Here is a 24,442-nt window from a genome sequence, read left to right as displayed (position 1 = left end):
TTATGCGAAGTGAAATTAGTCACTCAGAGAAAGACAAATATCATATGACTTCACTCATATGAGGACTTTAAGAAACAAAACAGATGAGGGGCGCCTGGGTGGCTCAGTCGGTTAAGCGTCCGACTTCGGCTCAGGTCATGATCTCGCGGTCCGTGAGTTTGAGCCCCGCGTCAGGCTCTGTGCTGACTGCTCAGAGCCTGGAGCCTGTTTCGGATTCTGTGTCTCCCTCTCTCTCTGACCCTCCCCCATTCATGCTCTGTCTCTCTCTGTCTCAAAAATAAATAAACATTAAAAAAAAAAATTAAAAAAAAAAAAGAAACAAAACAGATGAGCATAAGGGAAGGGAAACAAAAATAATATAAAAACAGGGAGGGGGACAAAACAGAAGAGACTAATAAATGTGGAGAACAAAGTGAGGGTTGCTGGAGGGGTTGTGGGAGGGGGCATGGGCTAAATGGGTAAGGGGCACTAAGGAATCTACTCCTGAAATCATTGTTGCACTATATGCTAATTTGGATGTAAATTTAAAAAAATTAAAAATAAAACAAGTTAAAATTAAAAAAAAAAAAAAGAGGGGCGCCCGGATGGCTCAGTCGATTAAGTGTCTGACTTCAGCTCAGGTCATGATCTCCCAGTTCATGGGTTCGAGTCCCACATCTGGCTCTGTGCTGACAGCTCAGAGCCTGGAGCCTGCTTCGGATTCTGTGTCTCCCTCTCTCTCTGCCCCTCTCCCATTCACACACTCTCTCTCTCAAAAATAAACATAAAAAAATCAAAAAATGTATTTAAAAAAAAAAAAGAGAGAGAGACCAGGCATATTCGTGACGTATCACATTAATTACTGGGATGTAAATAGTGACTGTTGATAGCTTTGCTTTCAACACATGCCTTGGGCTTAATTATTATTTCTAAATCAGTGATGCCTAGATTGCTGAAATTTTATTTGTGGCCTTAATTCATCTCAAACAATGTTTCTCAAGTACTTGAAAATGTTAATAAAAGCAAACGGATAAAAGATGCAGACAGAATTCAAATGAAATACAAATAATCATACATTAAAAAATCTGCCATGGAAACCAATTTGACAATAAACTTCATATATTGAAAAGAAATAAAATAAAAAATAAAAAAAATAAAAAAAATGTTTTCTGTCTTCACATAAAGACAAGAAATGTCAATTAAAGCAAGCTTGAGATGCCCTCTTTATATTTACTAAATTGGCAAACATATTTAAAATAGTCATTCAAAGCATCTGTGCCTTAAACTACCTGCCACAATAATGAACGACTTTATAAAATTCTGTAAGCTATGTAGGCTACATCAATATAAAAGAAAATTATGGCAATACATCTGTGATGTTTTCCAGTTAACACAGGAATTACCAGTTTAAATACTGTTAAACTCTTGTCCAATAACAAGAGTTGATTCATATGGGCAGTATGATTTTATTGTTTATTTTTTTAACTGAATACCTCCTCAGTAATTTATAATGGCTTTGTGGTAATGTGTTTCAAATAAAAAGCACTGGAAAATGGATTCATCTCTAGGATAATATGCATGTTTCAAGTGGTATTGAGCACCACACTGATGGATATGTAATAACAAACGTATGTTATTAATAAAAAAAAATAATAACCACTCAAAACTGATGATGTTGTGGCGAAACATGTATTTAATCCAGCAAGGTGACACCATAAATCTTTTTAACCCACTTGGAAAGCCATGTGATAAATATGATGCAAAAGCCATGAAGTGTTCCTTCCTGGACACAGAGGGTTTCTGGGGAGCCAGGAACGACCTTTCTTGACTTTGACAGTCCTTAAACAGGTGTTCACTTTATAACTATATACTATATGGAAGGTGTATGTGCCCTTCCATGTTTGTGACCAAAAAAATGTTAAGAAAGAATTCTCCTTTGCTTTTACCGATGAGTCTTATACTGGGAACTTGTCCTAAAAAAAATATGCACAAAGAAGTTCTCTGTAGCATTATCTGAAAAGCAAAACTGGAAGCTACCTAATTATTCATCAAAACAAGAATGGTTTTGCAAACTATGGTAATAAAAGAATATTACAAAGGATTCTGCTAATTGAAAAGACTTCAAGCACATTTCTGACAGCACAATAAAAAATGATTTGCAATCATGTAAGTCCATACTTATGTGCATAAGGATTAGAAGAGAATATTACAAATTGTTATGATACAGGAGTTCTGGGTAATTTTCTCTATAAATTTGTATTATTGTTGGATTATCTTTACCACAAATTGAGAACATGTGGTTCAAATGCAAAGGACAGGAACATCTCACTGGAAAGGACTGCCTGTGTCTAATCACACAATGATCATCAAACATTCTGCCCAAATGTTCTCAGAACAATGTAGATGTTCATAGGACACAGCAGAACAGGAAAGTCTAAGAGGAAGAGCTGTGTCATTGGTCTTTCATTTTCCTTCAATGTTCTTATCCTCTCAAAAGTTATTTTTCTACCAGTTAACATATCCCCTAAGATGATCCGTGGAACTTATTAAAATATCTTCCCAAGAACTTACTGAGCATCAGATAATAACAACCTTACACTGTTGTTGGGGAGATAAGGCATTCACCTGGCTTTGGAAAAAGTTATGGATCAAGGGTGAAAGTCAATGGTTTGCCAGTTGCAAAAGGTACAATGTGATGAACTGCCAACGGATTGCACAACTAACTACCCTAGGCAAAAATGTTGAGTCAGGCTGAGTTGAGGGATGCTGGTTAGCTGAGGCTTTAAAGATCTTGGAAGGTCAGTGGGATCCTAAAGGCTGCCCCTAGGGCTGGTAGAAAGGAACAATGGGGGTTTTTCCATGAGGCTGGGAAAAGACCCAAAGTGCAAAGTCAGGAAAACAAATCAAAAACTGAAGAGATGAGTTGAGACTCAATTATGGGTAGGTTAATACATCTAGACTAGACCCTCTTCCCCCCACCCCCCACCCCTGTTGGTAATAGTGACTCACTGAGGTGGTTTGAACAGAGGGGCCATGTGCTTGAAGGAGCGGTTGGCGAGACTCCCCGGAAGCATTCCAGAGTGTGAACGGGCGGAAAGGCACATGCAAGTGATGAAGGGGGAAGGGAACAGTCCAGGTTTGGATCCAAGAGACTTGAAGTAGGGAGAGAATGGGAAGGGAAACAAGGAAAGGTGGGGAAAATCTAGGGTCCGGGTCTGTGGAGGCTAAAACTCTGGGCCCCAACCCCCTCATCACCACTCACTACTCCTCCAAGCAATTAGCCACTTTTCAGCCCTCAATTTTCTCTGTATAACAGGACAGCCTGCCCTATGATGGTGCCGTTGGGGATCAAAGGTACAGGATGATGTTTGGTGAACAACAAGGGGCCTTCAACTTACAAACTGAAATGAAGAATGACCCAACTAGGAGATGGGCTGAATAGTGGAGGAAGGGAGAATCCCAAGCTCTGCAACCTGCATTCATGGTACTTCCCCCCGTCTGTATCTACTCATGGAGGTCGCCAAAATTCTTTCCTTGCATTTGACTTTTCAACGTATTGTTTCCCTCTTGGATCTCATTCAGAAATTGTTATATTATTGGGCTTACGTTCTAGAACGTGCAGAAACAGCAAAGGAACAGAGTCGCTTTAGATCACACGACACCCAGTTCCATTTCTAAAAAACACATTCTAAAACGCGATCAACTCTCGCAAAGTCCCACCTGAATTCACTGGGGAAAGAAGGCAAGTAAATAGTCTTAAAACTACAGAATGTATTTTTAAGGAAACGCAGCTTTATTACTTTCAAGTACAAACAATAACTTGGACTTGACTAACCAAATGTTGCCTAATTGAGAGAACCTGCCTTAATGTATAGACATCAATGATTTATAGTTAGCACAATCACTCACAGTAGAATGCTTCCATACGATGCGTGAAAGTAACTTCTCATCTTCTAAAGACATCTTGTCCCACATTCTCTCCACTATCTGCTCACACAGTCCCTTTCTCCTCCCACCCCACAGACACTTCAGATACAAACTTCACCTCCTTCCCCCTAGATCACAATAGACATCAAATTAGTGAAACATGAGAAGATACATTTTGACCACGTTGCTACAGACGTCGGATTGGTGAGACCAGCCTTTTTCAACCTGAGCGCTCGTCGAGAGTACGAAGTCTAAATTAGTCGAAATGCGTCTGTTCACAATGTGAGTAGAGGGACACAGGGTAATTGTGAGCTTTTGTCATCTGCGTTAATAGTTTTCCAGGTTGAAATATGCAAAAACATTTTTCTCTGAGCACATTCATGAAGCGCAGACATGGCTGGGTTCTCTAGGCGGCGACGACAGCACGGGGTTACGACTCGTCAGGACCGTAATACTAACTGGAAGCAACCGAAGTCCCCTGTCGTAGGAAGACCGGAGACACCCTGAAACAACTCGACAGCCAACACCCGTTTGAACGGAGCACGATCATTCAGCCTGATAAGGGAGTGGTACAAAGACTACCCAGGACTCCACCGGAGGATTTATTCTGGGGAACACTTTCCTAGAGTAGGCACAAGGGACCGACCCTCTGCTCCCACGCTGCCAAAGACACCTAGTGGGCATTTCTGCCCAAGACGCTAACCTGCTCTTGCCATCACACTCTAGTGGGCCGCGTAATCCTCTGGGGTGTCTCGGGTGTCTTGCAAATATCGTGGCCAGCACCGGCATAACCAGGTAGGAAGGCTGTGTCACGGGGACAGACCTCAAGAGCTTCCCTCCTGCCCTGACAAATCCTGTGTCCCTAAAGGCAAAGGGGACCGTGTGGCCCGCCCCAGACGGCATCCTAGAGCAGTGATCTGATTCTGCGCGCTTCCCGACTGAGGGGGGCACCTGCAGGTCGCCCAGGCCTGCCAGAGGCCAAGCAGAGGCCCCGAGACTGGTAGAGTCAGTGACGGTGGAAGCTTCACCTCCAGGCCCCCAAGAAGCCAGGGTGCACTGGCCCCGCTTCGAGGAGCTGGCCGCGTTTGGCCAGAGCAGCGGCGGAAAACCCGGCTGCACCTCCATCCTTCGCCATTTCGGTTAGGTCGAAATGCCGAACCGAACAAGCCACTTCTTGTCTAAAATGATACCGTTTACAAAAATATTTCTTTTCTCCCGAAGGGGTTTTACAAATGCAGAGTAGTGACCACTCTCCCGAGCGTAAACTCTGGAATGATTACATCACCCTCATCCACACTTCGCCGAGTGTCTGCAATGGCCACAAGGGTCTTTTTTAACTGTGAAAAATGAGGTGCGATCTAAAATTTAGTAACAGTATTTATTCCCTACCTTCCACTTATAAAAAGCTATCCAAACGTGTGCACCTTCCCATGGAACTTTTCAAAGTCTAGCCCCACCCCTGAAAAGAAGGCTTCCTTCCTATTCCTCTGACAGGTCTGAAGGTCAGCCTGGTATCAGTTTTGCCGAATGACTTCTTACTTCAAACAACGGGGCTGGAGGAAATGACTTTGCTTTGGAATGTTAGAACTTCCCACTCCCTCAGCTCTCCTGGACCCCCAGCCCCACCCTTATGGAGCTGAGAGGTGAGGAGCCCCTCCCTCTCACCACACATCTTCACTCAAGAAATCCAACGCTCATCAAGAAAGGATGGAGTCTATGTGCTCAGGACTTGCGAATTTTTCAGAAATGAGCATGTTCACAGAAGAGGAAAAGGCAGCTGCCTCCCCTCCGAGCTAAGGGAGCGCAAGTCAGGGAGCGGGGAAGACAACCTTGTAAGGCAATGAAAGGGGACTAAGAAACTACAGCTTTAGCTACCTCCTCCCCACCCTCTGATGCTCCAGTTTGCTTTATTCTTTCAAAGGACCCGTTAGCTCTTCATTTTCACAAAAGCCAGCCATTGTATGGCTAAATCCGGCATCTATAAAGCACTGAAATAACCCGCTCAGGTGGAACGAAGGCCTTTGGTGAGGAGGAATCTAAGTGAGGACTCCAACCACTGCCTCAAGTACTGCTGTCCCAACCAGCTGCGCCACGCTACCTGATGGGAACTTCGGTGTCCGCTGAAAATTGAAATGGGACGTGCCGTAAAAGTAGGGGGTCAGTCATTAAAAAAAAAAAAAAAAAAAATTCCCACAAATGACTATAATTCCTGCTGGATATATCTGAGAGTGAGGTGGGCGTAGGGATGGCCATCAGATCTGCAATCTCAGTTATTTGTTCAGGTTGGAGGAAGAGGAAAAAGTCATTTGCCCTCATCACCGCCCAAAGTCTCCTGAGGCCCCTGTGAAATCGGTTCCGGCCGCAATTCTGGTTCCGGTTCTTGGAAGACGGAGCGGAGCCCACGCACAGAACCCATGGCCTTTGGGGATGGAGAACACATTACCCTTTTCCCTCATCCCCTTACAGTCTCAACAAGAATATTAACTAAACCTGTCCTTGAAGCCAAACACGAATTCTCTAGAATATTAACTTTACGAAGGCCTTCAGAGGTCACCGTCGGGCTCTGTGCTACTGCGGAATGTGGGAGGGCTGGGTCCCCACCAGGGCTGGCATCATTCTCAGCTCTGCCGGGAGCCTTTCTCCCACCTGTAAAACGGACAGGCTTTCATATTCGCGTCAGCAAGAACAAATAACATATTCCCAGGTGGAGGCTGCAAATGGGGTTCCAGTTCGTATGTTCACCTTCAAACTACTTTCCTGTTGGCCCGCGGATGAAACGCGCCCCCTCACTTTCCTGTAACACAATGGGAAACAGCTGAATTGTCCTACAGCTCGCTCCCTCTACTTTGTCCCTAATGTTGTGACGATGATGTCAAAACACTCCCGTTTCGGATCACAGAATTACCTAACTTTACAGGAATGACAGGGTAGAGGATGCAAACTGATAGCCCATAGACATGCTTGGTTTAGCTCATTGTATTTTACACTATCTACAATTAGTTGTCAACATTTCAAAGATCAGGAGGTTTCAAATAAAGATCTGGATTTCTACTCCCTCTTAAAGAAATCGTGAAGACCCACCACCACTGAGAGCTGAGTAACTGCCCCATTAAATACGCTTTCCGTGATTCAGCACAACCCTAACGCCTTTCAGCCATTTATGTTATCTGCATGGCTGCCCTGGGCATCTGAGTTTGTAAACCCTAATCTAGGCCCAGAGATAAAAAGTTAACCAGCCTGAAGCCACGTGTCAAGTTAGAGGCAAAGGAGGAAGAACAAGGTAGGTTCAGGTACCTTTCCTTCGAAGACAGCCCACTGTCTTTTTAAAGAACCAAGATTCTCCTCAGCATTTCATCCAGTTGCTAACATCTTGCTAACATCCAATCTGCTAACATCCAAATGCTAACATTCTAGGGAATCTGTTACATTTTCTACATTTCCCCTGGGTCCATCTGACTCCCTTATAGATAATTAACTCTGTACCAATGATTTCATTTAACTATTATCTTCAACCCAAAAGAAACCATGAATCAGACAAAACTGAAATACCAACTTTTGCCCACACTTCAGTAGATGCAGGACCAAAACCTCAGAAATCACTTAGCGTAACACCTGGCTATACAGACAGGGAAAATGGGGCCCAGGGAAGTGATATAGTGAGGTCGCAGGGTTCCTAGGTAACAGGGCCAGTCTTCGACCTTCCAGCTCAGCGCCCTTTCTACTGTACCGGTCACCTGTGTGCACTCACCCAGGCGGCAGGGGACCGATGGCCAGCTTGCTCCACACGGAAACGAAAACCATAGAACTCCCTTACATCTCAGACCTGGCCAACCCTGACTCTGCCAAGTACTAGGGTTTAGAATGTGTTGTGAACAATTTATAGAACTTGATACGCCCTGGAAGACAGACCTTCTTTAGAACTGGTATGTGGTGGAGAGTTTATGAATGTCACAGGACTCAGTGGTCTTTGTAACACTGGCTATTATAAAAGCTAAGCCCCACGTGAGAGAAGTTGCTGGAACAACATCATAGCACCTTTGCTTCAACTTCAAAAGAAAAAAAGGCGATGGTAAAAAGCTTTAATAACAGACTGAATGTGTTTTTATAGGCAACCAATTAGCAGATTAATGAGCCATTTAACTTTCTTTACTTAAAACCAATATTCAAGAAAGATGAACCCAAAATGCATCCTCTTCTACTGACCAACATAACTAAGTACAAATGAAGTCAATGGCGTACCCCCACTAGCATGCTGTGCTGTATGTCAATAAAACAAGCCCTCCCCCGCCCCGAGCCCTGGCCCCCTGGCAAACATGGATAAATGATTGTGCACTGCGCGATGATACCATTAGGTGAGAACTTTGGTTCATGCAGTCGGCTGCCACAGAGGTTGCACTGAAAACCCGCAGCCCCGGCACCCAAAGTCAAGTCAGCGGTGGTAAGCTCGTGGCGTCAGCCGTGCTCCTTCCACAACACCAGGTGAATACTGTGGTCAGGCATGCTGGTGGCAAAGACCAAGCCCGTGTCATTGTGCCCATCCAGTCCATTGAGCCAGGATGCTTCGCCCGCCAGGAAGCTTGAGCCTCTCTTTGATTTCCTGTACTCTGGCAGAGGCCAGCGGCTAATCAGGCTCTCTGTCCGCAAGTCCATGATATACAGGTAGCGGTTGTCAAACAGCAGGGCAAAGATATCTCCAAAGCCAAGCAAGGCCAAGTTTGCTATCTCAGGAGTCTTGATGACCCTACAAAGACGAGAGTTAGGAAACATGAACCAGAAGGCAACTTTACTTCTGTTTCTGCCACTGTAATCTTTTCTGGAGACATTAAAAACCAATACAAAATTCAAGAAAATTTAGAGAGTTAAATGAAAGTTTTCAATAAAATGGAAAAGACAAAAAGCTGAGCTTACTTAAAAAGGGGGAAGAGGAAGAACCCTGACATGATAACAGCGGCACGTAAGGGAAAAGGCAGTGTCTGATGCGTATCTCTGAAGGCGCAAGATGCCCACCCAGGCTGGAAAGGATCTTACAGATTATCTCACTTAGGTGAAAACTGAAGTCCCGCTGGGGTCCATACTGTGGCTAAGGATTACCAGGGAGAACTAGAATGCAAGACTCAACTCATACCACTAGGTAAAAAGATGGATTCATCAAACCCTAGAACACTGGCCTGTGGGAGCCTCCTGTGCCTGGAACAAAGACTGGAAACCAGGTGGCTCCAGTGCTACTCTACTCGGCAGGTAGCCAACTCTAAATCCAGCAGAGGCCAGAAGAACCAAGGTGTTCCTAAATAATCCAGAAACACTAACAACAGATGCATCAGAAATTGTTAGGGAAGACTGGGGGTGTGGAGAGGGCACCCCTCACCTTCCCCAAACACTGACGACAAAGGCACAGAACGGGAGAGGCCCAGCCAAACAGCAAAAGAAACGCACAAAAAAACACAGTCTCTGTCGTCTGCACACTTAGTGAGGCGCCAAGACTGACAAGGAAAGCTGATGTCCTCTTTGGAGGCACCAGGAAGAGAGCTGTGAGAGAAGGATGAGCAAACCCTGCTCTGGAACAGTGGGGGGCGGGGGGGGGGGGCCTGTGAAAGGCCGGGTTGACCCGCATTTTAACAAGGACACTGCCAACTAGCGTGTGCCCGAGAGCTCACCCAGAACAGGCAGGGCCTGGTAACTGGGACAAAGAAAGAACACAAGGGAGATCAGCTGACAGGGGGAGAAAAAGAGCTGGCAGGGACAGGGAAACTATACACGATCACCGCCCACACGTACGAAGTGAAGGACGTGTGAGGCCAGACGTCATGACCTCTAGAAGAGAGAACTAGGGTCCGAGCAGATTTCAGCGGACATTGGAAAGGGAGGGGACTGAGTAGTGAAGACGACCTATTCCCCACACTCAACCTGTCCAAAACTGAAGTGTGGGCCAACCCTGTTTCTCTTCCTTATTTCCTTCCTTGCTCTTTCACCCAGTTGCTCAGGTAACAAACCATGACAACCGCCGAACTCTCCACCTCACTCAAGCAACAAATTCAATACCAAGATCAACTGATTTTACCTCTTAAAGTTTCTACTTTATTCGCTATTAGCGAAATTGCCACGACTGATCCAAGATGTCATCCTTTGCCTGAGCTGCCAACAGTCTCAACTGGTCTTCCCACAGCTATTCTTTGCCCCTTTTAGTCAGCTAATCTCACTCTAAAATCTAATCCTATTAACACCTCTTTTAACTTTAAACCCTCTGGTGGTTCTCTACTGCACTCATGTCTCCGGCACCAGGCTCCTTCAGTCTCAGGGCCTTTGAACAGCCAGGTCACTCGGTCTACAATGCTCCTTATTGCACACCATCCGCTGGCACTTAGTTAAATGCAGACACTCATCCTTCAGGGCTCAGCTCAAACCTCTTCTTCAAAGAAGCTTTCCTTTACTGCTCAACTAGGTGGGGGTCTCAAAGTACCCCATACTGTGTTGCCCTTAGCCCAACCACTAAAACACCTAGTTATTTAATGTCAGTCTTCCCTCTTGCTGGTTAGTAATTTCTACAAGTTTGGTAAGTAGTTCTGCAGGTTCCCAGTACATATCCCAATGCCAAAAACATACGTAGATGCTCAATAAATATCTGCTAACAAATAGAGCAGTGATGCAATGAACATGGGTAAATAACAACTCCTACGAAAGAGATCCAAAGGAAACTGGGAAAACAGCAGAAAAGTCCAGTAAGTCCCACGTCACCAATGCAAAGCAGGAAACAACCAGAAACTTAGGTAACCGGGTAGCTAGCAGATAGGACCCAAGCCTGGCGAAGATGAACAGACTCCAGCCACTGGAGCACAAATATGTTGCAGAGGGGAATGCAGGTCTCGACAGGCTCACAGCCCCTTTAACTTTGATTACTTTAGAACTGTAAACAGATATCCCTGCCGTGCCCTCTGGGCCCTGCAACCCAAATCACCCTGCTTGCTGTAGTGAGTTAACTTAGCCCAAGAGACGGCCTGTCTCCGATTTCCTGAGCACCATGCTACCACGTGTGCTTTGCTTCTTTTCAGCTAAGTGGCCCTGCCTGGTCTCAGCAACTGAGGCCACAGGACTTGCACTAAGATTTCAAAAGAGGCTGGTTTATCTGTGTTGCAGGGGGTGAGGAGGAGGCAAGACATAAAATGGCCCCCTTTCTTTTTTAATTTGTTCTAATTTTATTTTTTATTTTTTTAAATTTACATCCCAATTAGTTAGCATATAGTGCAACAATGATTTCAGGAGTAGATTCCTTAGTGCCTCTTACCCATTTAGCCCATCCCCCCTCCCACAACCCCTCCAGCACACCTCCCTTTGTTCTCCATATTTGAGTCACTTAATGCTTTGTCCCCCTCCATGTTTTTATGCTATTTTTGTTTCTCTTCCCTTACGTTCATCTGTTTTGTCTCTTAAAGTCCTCATATGAGCGAAGTCAAATGATTTTTGTCTTTCTCTGACTGACGAATTTCACTTCACATAATACCCTCCAGTTCCATCCACGTAGTTGCAAATGGCAAGATTTCATTCTTTTTGATGCCGAGTGATACTCCATCATATACATATATACACACACACACCACATCTTCTTTATCCGTTCATCTGCCGATGGACATCTGGGCTCTTTCCATACTTTGGCTATTGTGGATAGTGCTGCTATAAACATGGGGGTGCATGTGTCCCTTTGAAACAGCACACCTGTATCCCGTGGATAAATAAAATGGCCCCCTTTCAAAGAAAAATCTAAGGGTGCCTGGGTGGCTCAGTTGGTTAAGTGTCTAACTCTTGATTTCAACTCAGGTCACGATCTCATGGTTCGTGGGATCAAGCCCCACGTCGTCTCTGTGCTGATAGCGCAGAGCCTGCTTGGGATTCTCCCTCTGTCCCTCTCTCTCTGCCCATACCATGCTGTGGGTGCGCGCACGTGCTCTCTCAAAATAAACAAAAATAAAAAGATTTTAAAAACAAAAATCTAAACTTAACACTTCCTAGCAGCAAACAAATGTGTAGGTTTATTGCTCAAAGCTAGTGTATCTGAATACCAAAAATTAACACAACTTTCTTCTGGAACTCTGGACTCTTTAAGCCATTCTGAGTAAGAGAAATACATACATGAGAAAGGTAAATGTGGGATCAAAATAAAACCTTTAGAGATTCTAAGCATTCCACCTTACCTTTGCATCCCTCCTATCCAAATTTTGATTCAAAACAAAAACAATACTAAACTGTAATAAAAATCAGATTTTTCCCATGGTGACTACTTGGATTTTTGCAAAGTATCACATTCTTTCAAAAGTTCCTTCTCTCTGGCTTGCTGGTACCTGAAGCATATGCCTACTGGATGATGCCAGATGGATGGATAGACAGATGGACAGAAAGAAGGATGAACAGATGCAGGACTAGGGTGAATTTGGGGGATGTTGCACAAGGCCCCTACCTTCTCTTGGTTTCAGTTTCCCCATCTATGAAATGAAAAGCATAGACTAAAGTTTTCTAGGATCTATTCCAGTCTTTTTTTTCCTCAAAGCATAATTCTCAATCATTTCTAGAAATGATTCTGACAGCTTGGAAAGCTAATTGGTTAGAAATATTAAGTCTGATTCCGGGAAGATATAAAAGGGGTTATTTATAACTGTCTGACCAGAGACCGGGCCTGACAAAGTCCTATTGGCTAGCATGACAGATCCCATACCAGTTGCCCTCAAACAGTCATGGAGAAAAACAATGACGAGAACATTCAATTTTCGGTACAACTCCAAGCCAGCATTTCCTGAACCATTCTATGGAATACTAACTCTCTGAACCATTAGTAGGTGTTCCTCAAAAAAAGGGCTTTGTATACAATGAGACTGAGGTACAGGAGGTTAAACAAATGCAAACAGGCTTCTTTGTGTAGGGCCTCTCAGAGCTATTGGTAATAAAGATCTGCCAGGTCTCGTACTTGGTCCTCTACTTGGTCCTCGTTACAGGTATTCCGTTTAGTCTTCACTTTATAGGTCAGGAAGTTGAGGCACAGAAAGGTAGAACCTTACATAAAATCTTCCAGCTCACAGGAGATGGCACCAGATTTTAAACCAAGGCTTATCACCAAAGTAAGTTCTCTTCATCACCATACGGCACTGGCTTCCATCAGCCTCCAGCATGCTTACAACTACCATCAATCTCCAAGAAGGGTCTAAAGTATGCAGTACTTTAAAGTATCACAGAATTATTTTGTCCACGGACCTCTTCTTATTTCTTTGAAGAGAAATCCTACAAATTCTGTTTTTCTCTAAATACCTCCATCTTTCTACTAGTCAACAGAAGGTCACTTGATCCCTTAATGCAGAATTTCACTGACCAGGAAGTGGAATTTAAAATATCAGAACTAGACATGCAGACGGCCAATGGACACATGAAAAGATGCTCGACATCATTCATCTTCAGGAAAATGCAAATCAAAACCACAATAAGATATCACCTCACACCTGTCAGAAGGGCTAAAATCAAATACATAAGAAAAAAACAAGTGTGGGCAAGGATGCGGAGAAAAACGGAATCCTTGTGCACCGTTGGTGGGAATGCAAACTGGTGCAGCTGCTGTGGAAAACAGTATGGAGACCCCTCAAAAGGTTAAAAATAGAACTACCCTATGATCCAACAATTGCACTACTAGGTATTTACCCAAAGAATACAACAATACTAATTCAAAGGGAAACATGCACTCTTATGTTTACTGCAGTATTCTTTACAATAGCCAGATTATGGAAGCAGTGTAAGTATCCATCGATAAGATGAATGGATAAAGAAGATGTGGGGCGCCTGGGTGGCTCAGTCAGTTAAGTGTCCGACTTCAGCTCAGGTCACGATCTCACGGTCTGTGAGTTTGAGCCCCGCGTCGGGGTCTGTGCTGACAGCTCAGAGCCTGGAGCCTGTTTCAGATTCTGTGTTTCCCTCTCTCTCTGCCCCTCCCCCGTTCATGCTCTGTCTCTCTCTGTCTCAAAAATAAATAAACGTTTAAAAAAAATTTTTTAATAAAAAAAAAAAAGATGTGGGGTGTGTGTGTGTGTGTGTGTGTGTGTGTGTGTGTGTGTGTATATACGTGAATGTTATTCAGCCATAAAAAAGAATCAAATCTTGGTACACCTGGGTGGCTCAGGCAGTCAATCGTCCTACTCATGATGGGCTCGGATCATGATCTTACAGTCGTGAAATCTAAGCCCCATGTTGGGCCCCTGTGCTGAGTATGGAGACTACTTGGGATTCCCTCTCTCTTCTCTCTCTCTGCCCCACCCCTGATCACACACTCTCTCTCAAAATAAATAAACTTAAAAATAAATAAATAAATAAATAAATAAATAAATAAATAAAAGAAAAAATCAAATCTTGCCATTTGCAGCTGTATAGATGGAGCTATCGAGTAGAATGCTAAGTCAGAGAAAAACAAATATATGATCTCACTCACATGCGGAATTTAAGAAACAAAACAAATGAGCAAAGGAAAAAGAAAAGAGAGCAAGAGAGAGAGACAAACCAAGAAGCAGACTCTTCAGTATTGAGAACAAACTGATGGTTACCAGAAGGGAGGTGAGTGAAGGGATGGATGGAATAGGTGACAGGGATTAAGGAGTGCACATGTTTTGATGAGCCCTAGGTGTTGCATGGAATTGAAATACAGTAGTTTCAGGTGTACAATGTAGTAACACTGCACGGCAACTGTATTGGAATTAAAATAAGAAATTTAATTAAAAAATCGTTATTTTACTACATATACCTTATCTGTCTAAAACCTTAAACAAATATATTTTAAAAAATATTAGAACTAGAGATCTGAAAGTTCTTTTTATCCAAGCCTCTCGTTTTCCAGAAAAGCATGTTAAACTCTGAAAGGGGGAAGTAAGGGGAGGGATTAGAACCTAGATCTTTGAGGTTCTAGCATGAAACTCTAATTATTGCCTTTAATATTTTTATGTGTGTGATTTTTGGCATATAACCCTGTTTATAACTGATGTAGTAAACATTTCCCAAACACAAACTACTGACTGGTTTATCCAAATATTCGGTCTTGACTTTACTATTAAACCACAACAAACAAACAAACAAACAGAAAGAAAAAGAAAAAAGAGAACAGACTGTCAAAGATAGGAAACATTACCTGAGAATATCATAACTGGCAAAGTCCCACTGGTAGAGACCCAGCGCGGAACTACAGACAATGTATTTGCCATCAAAATGAAGTCTTGGCTGCAGGCAGATACTCCTGTCCTCAGAGACAGACAATGTCTTCAAGCACTTGCAGTTAATTTCTCTCCCAATCGGCCAAATCTACAGATAAAAGAATATTAGACAAGATGACAAATCACATCACCATAGACAAGCTTACCCTTACACAATGCGGCCTATGGTTGCTGAAGGCAGTATAAAGTGAAGTACATGAGAAAGGCCACAAGTTTTATAGTTGAGAGGCATGGGTCCTAGTTCTGATGCTGCACGCATGTACTGTGTGATCTTGGGTAAAATCCGTACCCTCTCCGAACCTCAGTTCCCACAATGAAGATGCCTACCACACAAAACAATTTAAAAACTGCAAAAAGAATGTATATAAGATCGCTCTGTAAACTTTTTGCAAATTGTTTTTATTATACAAGTAAATCTTCGTTTTCATAGTGTAGATCTAAGAATTGAAGTGGGTACAAGATGTGTGGTTTTTATTTTTTTAAGTTTATTTTCAGAGAGAGAGACAGAGAGCGAGCGAGCAAGCAAGCACACAAGCTGGGGAGAGGCAGAGAGAAGAAGAGACAGAATCCCAAGCAGGCTCCGCCGCGCCACCAGTGCAGAGCCCAGTGTGAGGCCGGGACCCACGAACTGCGAGATCATGACCTGAGCCGAGATCAAGAGTCAGATGCTCAACCGACTAAGCCACCCAGGCACCCTGAGATGTGTCTTAAGAAAACAGAATGTGAAGATAAATTTGTGTTTTCTTTTTTCTTTGCTTGCAAATCAGGGTTAGAAACTGCGTTGTACATAGAAATAACGAGCAATTCTCTTTCCAATGGGTTTAAGATGGCTTATACTAAGACATTCCTGCTTCCCTTAAAATATTCCCCCTGTGCTACACCATTTTAATTTCCTTGTATTTGCCAGTTTTTCTTTGATGAGGCAAATTAATGGAGGAAAAAAAAAACACCTCACCTTGATCTCATATTTGTCCGCACTTAAGAGTATGTAGTCTCCAGGGCTGTGCAAAAGAGACTTGACTTTACACTTCTGCAAAACCACCTAGAAATATAAACATCCATGTTACAGAAAGATCCTTTTAAAACTGTTTCTAGATTCCTTTTTTTAAAAATTAAAATAGGAAAAAGAGCCCAAAATGAGCTGGTACGCTAGAACAGCTAAGCTGTAACTCTAGGACCAAGTTAGCCTCTAGTTAGCACAACCACAGTCTCTGTATTTTCAGCAGGATCTAAAATTGTCTAATGATGGCAGCATTTAATTTCAACTTTAATCTGGAAGCAAACATTTGGAATGGTTTTAAAAACTGTAAAATGTGACCTCATAGAAAGTGTGAGGAACAGGAAAGAAAACAGTCCGTAAACCTAGAAATAGTTACAAATAATCTGTATTCAGGAGCACGGGCACGTGCATTGTAAGGGACAACGCACTGGACCTGGGACCAGAATCTGCCATATACTGACTCTGCAACCTTGGACGAGACCGTCTAGCACCTTTGTTTCTCAGTTTCCTCATCTTTAAAATAGGGGACGAGGCATGTATTAGAGCTCACAATTGCAATGAAAATGAAATAAAACAATTAAATGATGACGATGATGATGAAATAAGAGCTAGCCATCCATTAGCACTGGGGATAGTCTGTAGACATTTAGGTGCCAGTTATTTTGTAATAAGTCAGCACAAAGTGAGGAGGTGGCCGGGCTCACTTGTTCTGAAGCCCGGGTTGCAGACTCAACTGAAACACAGACCTACTAACCGCACGCACCCTGCTGGGTTCCGTCCCATGACCTCACTCAGAATTCATAGGAACATTTAACAGATACAAGTCAGGCCCCGAAGGGAGGGGCAGCTTGCCTAAAACATCACGGTCAGCATCCTGGCCCCAACTCCAGTGTTTTTAACACCACACCAAACTGTCCTGTGTAACTTTTCCACTGAAATATTCAATGTGTCCAATACAGAACTGTGGTAAAAGATACAGAACATAAAATGTCCTATCTCAACCATTTTAAGAGTACAGTTCAGTGCTGTTACTGACCTTCTCACCAACTGCTCTCCTTCCAGCTCCACCTATTTCAGGTAAACACATTCACCTACCCGGCCTGAAACCCACTGGACATCAGATTCTTTCTTCTTTGTTCCCCAAGAGTCGGTACGTTCGTTTGGCTTTACCTTAAAGACATATCCTTCGTGTGTGTTCTCTTTCTGAGCTGCCACCTCGGTCCGGGCCACAGGTATCTTTTGCTTAGATTATCGCAAACCCCTAACTGGCCTCGATGTGTTCACTGTGCCCAACCCCATCCCACTGTTCACTCAGCGGCTGCTTTCTCCCTGCTCAGAACACCCAACTGCTTCTTGCTACATGTAGGACATGCACGATCCTTAACACGGCCAAGGAAGGCACACACGATGGCCACCTCTCCCACACCACCCCAGCACAGCTCCACTGGCCTTCAGGTCATCAAATGGTCCAGGTTCTCTCCCGCCCAGGGCCTGGGCATACTCTGTGCACACGGAAACACTCCACTACTCTGTACACAGCTACCTCCGATGTCTTCATATTTTGTCCCTTCTCAAAAAGCTCTCCCCTGAAAGAGTTTAGATACCTCCTAGCCTTCCTCACAGAACACTGCACTCTTTCCTTCATGGCACTTAACACAATTTGTAATTATGTATTTATTTGTGAAATTACTATTTAATAACTCTTTCTCCTACTGGGCTAACATCCATATCAGGCCTGGGTCTGCTTTGTTCACTCCTGTATCCTCCAGCCCTCACAGAAATACCTGGTAAGCTCAGGAAAAGTGTTTCTGCATGACATTTTCATGATTAATATTGCATTTGATCCTCACGGCCATCTTTTTTTGAAAATGAGTAAACACCACAATACTCTTTTAAGGACTTTATACATTTTTTCTTTGTCCCACTTCTTGCAATTATTTTTTTTTACATGAAAATTGCTTTTCTGATTAAAAAATATGCTTATCCTAAAGGGAAAAAAGCACCCACAGTTCCTAAGTAATAACCACCTTCAACATTTCGGTGCATGAACATATTTATTCAGAAACTGGTATTCTACTCTACAGTAGAGTTTTATTGTGTTTGTTCCCTCTACCCACCAAATATATTGTGAGTATTTTTCCATGTCCGTAAGTCCATTCATCTGTTAAACTATTTACTGAGTGCCTCTTACTTGCTGGTCACTGTTGTTGGCCATCACGCTTTGTGGGCGCACCTGCTCCGTCTTATGGCTCCCCTACCACTTACAAAGCAGCACCCAGCATCCTCCACCCCACCCCCAGCTCCCTCACCCCTTCAAAGCCTGATGTCGAGATTTCTCCTGTAAGTCTTCCTACCTTGGTGACCCATTCCGTGTGCCCGGTGAGTGTGTTCAGGCACGTCCCAGCAGATAAAGCCCATACTTTCACAGTGAAGTCTGCAGAGCCACTCACCAAGATATCCAGTTCATCATTGTAGTCAACGCTAAACACTAGTATATACAACATACACAGAGTTAAAACATGCCCGAGAGTCTTTTATAATAGAGTTCAATAACATTCATTCTCCCTAGCTGCTCAATGATATAATTCCTCAACCACAGTTACTGTTAAGAATGGTGCTACTCAGTTAAGAATTTTATGATAAAAAATATATCCCGTTCAAAATTCTTGTTACTATTACAGCTGATTATTCTAAGGATGGAACGTCCCTGGAGTAATGCAATCTTTTACACTTGTGCTAGCTTTAAAGCGAGAGGTAAGGGGCGCCTGGGTGGCGCAGTCGGTTGAGCGTCCGACTTCAGCCAGGTCACGATCTCGCGGTCCGTGAGTTCGAGCCCCGCGTCGGGCTCTGGGCCGATGGCTCGGAGCCGGGAGCCTGCTTCCGGTTCTGTGTCTCCCTCTCTCTCTGCCCCTCCCCGTTCATGCCCTGTCTCTCTCTGTCCCAAAAATAAATTAAAAAATGTTGAAAAAAAAAAAAAATTAAAAAAAAAAAAAAAAAAAAAAAAAGCGAGAGGTAAAAGCAGTACTGGAGATAATGGCATTTCCACTCAGGACTGCCTGCCTGATCCGACACAAAGCTAATCCAGCTTATGCAGGGAAAATAGGAACATAGGTGGCCCTGCTTAGATGCGCGCTATTTGTTGCAGTGAGACTCAACTTCAAGAATCATACCCATAATCAAGAAAAGCCAGTGTAACGAGAAAAACAAAAGACACACAAGTATCTCAACGGTCAGACTAAACCATTCTCTCAAACGGTTTGAATTTCTTCACAGGTGTACCCCCAGCACCTAAAACGGCAAGTTTTAGCCTGAGTACAGCAAGTACTCAAAACATTTGTTTTCAAATGCCTGCCAAACTCTAAAGGAACACTGGGGACCCAGAGATGAAGGGCTTTTCCTTAAGGAACTCAGTCTAAGTGAGGGGTGAAGGAGGAAGTCCAAAAAAATTAAATGTTTACCTCTTGCTAGGGAAACACCAAGGAGAATGACTAACTCTGCCCGGGGCTATCAGGGAAGACTTCAGGGAAGAGGTGATATTGGAGATGGGCCCTGAAGGATGAGTAGAGTTTATCAAGAAAAGAAAGAGAATATTGCAGGTAGAGGGAACAGCAAAGGCATGGAATTATGGAAAAGCCACAGCAATGTCCAGGGAACAGTAACGAGGAAATTTTTTAGAGCAGGGCTCTTGAAGTTGATCACCTGGAAGTCAATGTACATCTTGACACTATGGAACGGTATACTCAATTTAGTAAGTTCCATGCTAAACCACAGATTTTCCAATATTCATTTCCATAACAAACAAGTGGTAACAAATAAGCAGACTGAGGAAAAATGTGTAAGATGAAAAACAAAGTGGTGAAAAAATGGTCTTCAGGAGTAAAACAGCCAGGTTCACTTCAAAGTATTACTAAGCACCAGACACAACACAAAGAACTCAGGACCTAAGGATGAACAAGACAGGTAGGACCCTGCCTTGGTGGCAGTATAGCCTGGTACATCAGACTTATTTGTATGATGAGTGTTAGGACAAAATACAGGTTACTGGGAAACCTGTTCAGGGAGTCCGAGAAGACGCTTAAGAGCACAGACTGTGACTCTCCAAGACGAGTGCAGTGGGTAAATGGGGGAAAGGAAGGGAGCTGCTGCACAAGAGGCTGGGAAGCAGCTCAACATGATTTCTGCACAAAGCTACAAAATACAATGCAACAGAGGTGGAAGCTCTGGTCTCGAGACTATATTCAAATGACCAATTTCTGCACACCAGGCCACTATAAAATTATTAGGAAAAATCAGGTATCTGTTTCCTTTGTCTTCTCTCTAGGCACTGTTTGTTTTAATCAGTTGTCAACCAAGCTCCAATTCAATGTAAAGTGTGTAGCTCACACAATCTGAGAACCACTGTCACTCCAAAGGATGATTAGCCCTGATTCTACAAATAAAGTAGATTGAATTTACAAGTGTAGGACTTACTCAATTTGGAAGTATGGAAGCTGATAAAAAGCAAAAAGGATGGACTGTTCAATGGGGTGTAAATGAAATAGGTAAGGAGAACTGCCCCCTCCCTGCATAAGGGTACAAAGAAGAGTTTTGAATGGGCCAAGGAAAAGCAAAATTCAGGAAAAAATTCCAAATAAGGGCACCTTAAATAAAGGGATTAACTGCTGTTATTGAGAAAACAGAGGAGGGAGAGGCAGGTTAAGTTAAAAAACAAAAAGGGGGTCATATTCTTGGCTTCCGGTTTTAAGGAATGAAGTTAAAGTAACTGTAGAAACCCCTGAAAAAGGGCAACCCACCCGCCCCTGTGTGCCCCCGGAAGTGCTGGGTCCTGGCTCCAGAACTCCATTCCCAGCAGGCCACAGTGTTGTCAAAGGAGCCTGTCACAAGCTTCTGCTCATCAAATTTCACTGCTGCACAAGTGTGGGTCTGGATGCCATAAACGCACTGTCCTGTGCTCACATCCCACAGTTTTGCAGACAAGTCATCTGACCCTTCAAGAGAAAAACAGGGAGGTTAGTAAGAAAACAAACACTAAAGAAGGCCAATCAATCCCCAAACCGTGGTATTCTTCAAGTAGAACCTCAAGGTCCCCTCCTCTAGCATTCCCACTTCATAGCTGAGAAAAGCAAAGCATGGAGAGGCTAATACAACTCATTCAGGGTCACCAAAATGGTGTTAACAGCACGGGGACTGAATGCAAGCTTTTTGGTTTTGTCCGTTTCCCTTAACCTGCCAGGCTACAAGAGGAGTGCTAGACTAAAGCATCCCTTGCTGCTTCTACTTGTAAAATTTCACAATCTTTGACCATCACGAGCTTTCTGATTTGAGCTTGAGATGAAGGGTATTACCTATGACTGCATGTATACATTTGCATGCCTATCCATGACCCACATCCCGAACAAATAAAGAATGCTGAAGAGTAAAGCTGCCCACTGGCACAGGTTCTACTCTAAGGGCAGTCAGGGAAAAGCCTCAGATCTCTCAGATCACAGGTTAACTTCTGCAAAGGCTAACTGCTAATTCTTTGAGCCATCCTGAAATGTGCAAAGCAACTTCTAAGAAAACCATGGATAAATTATCCCCAGACTTTCACAACTCAACACACTGAGCTTGTAAAGCCCCTTAAGATTCTGCAGAGGGGCGCCTGGGTGGCTCAGTCGGTTAAGCGTCCAACTTCGGCTTAGGTCATGATCTCACAGTTTGTGAGTTCGAGTCCCGCGTCCGGCTCTGTGCTGACAGCTCGGAGCCTGGAGCCTGCTTCGGATTCTGTGTCTCCCTCTCTCTGCCTCTCCCCTGCTCACGCTCTGTCTCTGTCTCTCAAAAATAAATAAATGTTAAAAAAAAAAAAAAAAAAAAGATTCTGCAGAAAAAGTAGGTTTTATTTCTATTCTGATGAAAATATACCAATCATGATAATGCAGGATTAGCTTTAATTACGTTTAAAGGTATAATGAATAAATCACGCTCACAATTTACCTTTATAACAAAAAAGTAATAATAAGAATTGACAAAGGCATTTTGAGGACATAACAAATATAGTCACTATGACAAGGACACACTATGCAGGAAATCACCAAATGACTGGTTTTGGAAAGGATGAAATGGCTAAAATCAGCCACAATTCTGCCTTTAAGGGTTGGTAAAGAGCCACCGTTCCAGACAATGGAAAAATAGCTACGACTTATGAAAGAGGTAGAGCATGAATTTCAACTTGGACAAACCCTAGGAGAAATACAGTCTTCATTTTAGACTATATTTGTTGTCACTTTACTATTTAGAGACTCAGGTTCTTCCCTATAAAATAAGGGATGGGAATTGGTTGGTGGTTCTCAATGGTCATATGAGACATGAAAATCATCTGGAGAAGGGCACTGGGCTGCTCAGTTGGTAGAGCAGGTGACTCGTGAACTCAGTGGTGTAGGTTCAAGCCTACAATGGGTGTAGAGATGACTTAAGAACAAAATCTTTGGGTGGGGGGGAAGAATCATCTGAGAAGCTTCATCGAACACCTATGTAGGGCCCTAGCTTCAGAGATTTTAATTTAGAACCTCTGAGGTGGGGCCTGATCATCTTAAAAGCTTGCCAGGTGATTCTAATGTATCAGCAATATTTTGAGAACCAATGATCTAGAACAGCACTCCAAGAGAAACAATACAAACCACAAATGCAATTTACATACGTAATTAAAATTTTTCTATTATTTACTGTAAAAACAAATTTAGTACAAATTTCATTAGCTCAATATATCAAAAATATTGTTAATGAAATATTTTATACCCTAAGTCTTTGATATCTACTGAGTATTTCCCATTTCACATCTCTGGACCAGCCACATCTCAAGAGCTCAACAGCCTTATGGGGTCAGTGGCTAGTATACTGGACAGTGTGTCTAGATAATCTGAACTGTACATTTGAAAAATGGTTAAAATGATAAATCTAGGTGTTCCACAAATATGCCTTAGGAAACGGCATGATTAGCTCCTCAATCTAGTATATATTTTACCACAATGTGATAAGAACAAACCAAAAAAAAGGGGAGAGATTATCCTAATTTTTAAATTAATTTATAGAGGAAAATATTGGGCCACTCAGTTTTACGCCCTAGAGAAGCATCAGAGAATAACTTGGTTGATTTCAGTTCCATTTTCTAGTGGTACAAGTCTAAACCGCTAAGCCTTTAGGAGTCATTGTTCTCTGCTCCTTTTTGGTTTTATTTCAACCTTTCCTATAGACTCCTGTTTGCTGCACTGAGTATACTCCAACGTGTTTTCAAGGAGGTCATCAATGACGCAGCCTAAAGATGAAAGGGGAGTAAATAAACGTAGACTGTTTTTCATTATATAAAAGAAAAAAAAAGCCCTCTCAATTCAGAAGAGGTTGAAAACAATACTTTGATATAAAAAAATTCCAGGGATGGGTATATAACAAACGTAAGCAGAAAACTGAGCTGTAACTCAAATGGAATAAACTATCGTATCCAGCAAGGTTTAAATATTTAACTGGTAGAATCAGATCTCAGCTCTCAACTGCCTCTTGGAGGCATGTGACTCTGATGACCAACTGAACAAACACTGGCCAGTGCCTCTTTCATACAGGCAATTTTCACTGCCCTTGAAACTCTCTTCATCACCATTCTTCTTTACCTCTTCCCTAAGTACACTCTTCAAGGATCCATCCTAGGCCCCATTCTTTTTTCCTCTCCATGTCCTTTTGAAATTTCACTGTTATCGCCATAGCTGAAATGTCACTAACTCCTCAACCTTTTGCTCTAGCCCTGAGCTATTCCCCAAAGCTCTGATGTTACATTTCCAGAACCTTGTCGGAATCTCCATCACATCCGACTGCACTGAAGTTCATCCCAGGGGCACCTGGGTGGCTCAGTCAGTTAAGCATCTGACTTGATTTCAGCTCAGGTCACGATCTCACAGTTTGTGAGATCAAGCCCCACATCAGGCTCTGCACTGACTGGGGAGCCTGCTTAGAATTCTCTGTCTCTCTCTCTCTGCCCTTCCCTTGCTTGCACTCTCTCTTAAAAATAAATGAACTTTAAAAAAATTTTTTTTTAAATTTCATTGCAAATTGAACTCCCTCTACCCGCTCAAATTTATTCCTTCATTTCCTATTCTTGGTACCAGTACTACCACCTTCCCAGGTATTTTCCTCGCCACATACTCAGTCCATTGCTAAGTCTTGTTAATTCCATTTCAATGGCTGCTCTTCCATTTAACTGCTCCTTTAAAAAAATCTCTACCCTTCGGGCACCTGGGTGGCTCAGTGGGTTGAGCATCTGACTTCAGCTCAGGTCATGATCTCG

The 24,442-nt window shown here is 43.0% G+C and overlaps 1 protein-coding gene across 2 annotated transcripts in view; it reads right to left on the bottom strand.

Annotated features, from left to right (window-relative positions):
- Nucleotides 1–3,749: 3,749 nt before the first annotated feature.
- Nucleotides 3,750–24,442, bottom strand: part of FBXW2 (F-box and WD repeat domain containing 2) — a 33,477-nt gene continuing 12,784 nt past the window's right edge. Inside the window, exons 4-8 of one of the 2 annotated variants that reach the window (XM_058694346.1) lie at nucleotides 20,925–21,119; nucleotides 18,486–18,619; nucleotides 16,087–16,173; nucleotides 15,050–15,219; nucleotides 3,750–8,647 (exon numbers count right to left, since the gene is read on the bottom strand). In XM_058694346.1, the coding sequence (XP_058550329.1) occupies nucleotides 8,359–8,647; nucleotides 15,050–15,219; nucleotides 16,087–16,173; nucleotides 18,486–18,619; nucleotides 20,925–21,119 (875 nt within the window). In that variant the 3' untranslated portion in view covers nucleotides 3,750–8,358. The remainder of the gene's footprint in view (nucleotides 8,648–15,049; nucleotides 15,220–16,086; nucleotides 16,174–18,485; nucleotides 18,620–20,924; nucleotides 21,120–24,442) is intronic. The other variant, XM_058694347.1, reaches the window with a different exon arrangement.

This window comes from Neofelis nebulosa, chromosome 12, assembly GCF_028018385.1.
Source record: "Neofelis nebulosa isolate mNeoNeb1 chromosome 12, mNeoNeb1.pri, whole genome shotgun sequence".
Lineage (NCBI taxonomy): Eukaryota > Metazoa > Chordata > Mammalia > Carnivora > Felidae > Neofelis > Neofelis nebulosa.
The sequence above is the reverse complement of the archived record's forward strand: the minus strand, read 5'-3'. Positions and strand labels throughout refer to the sequence as shown.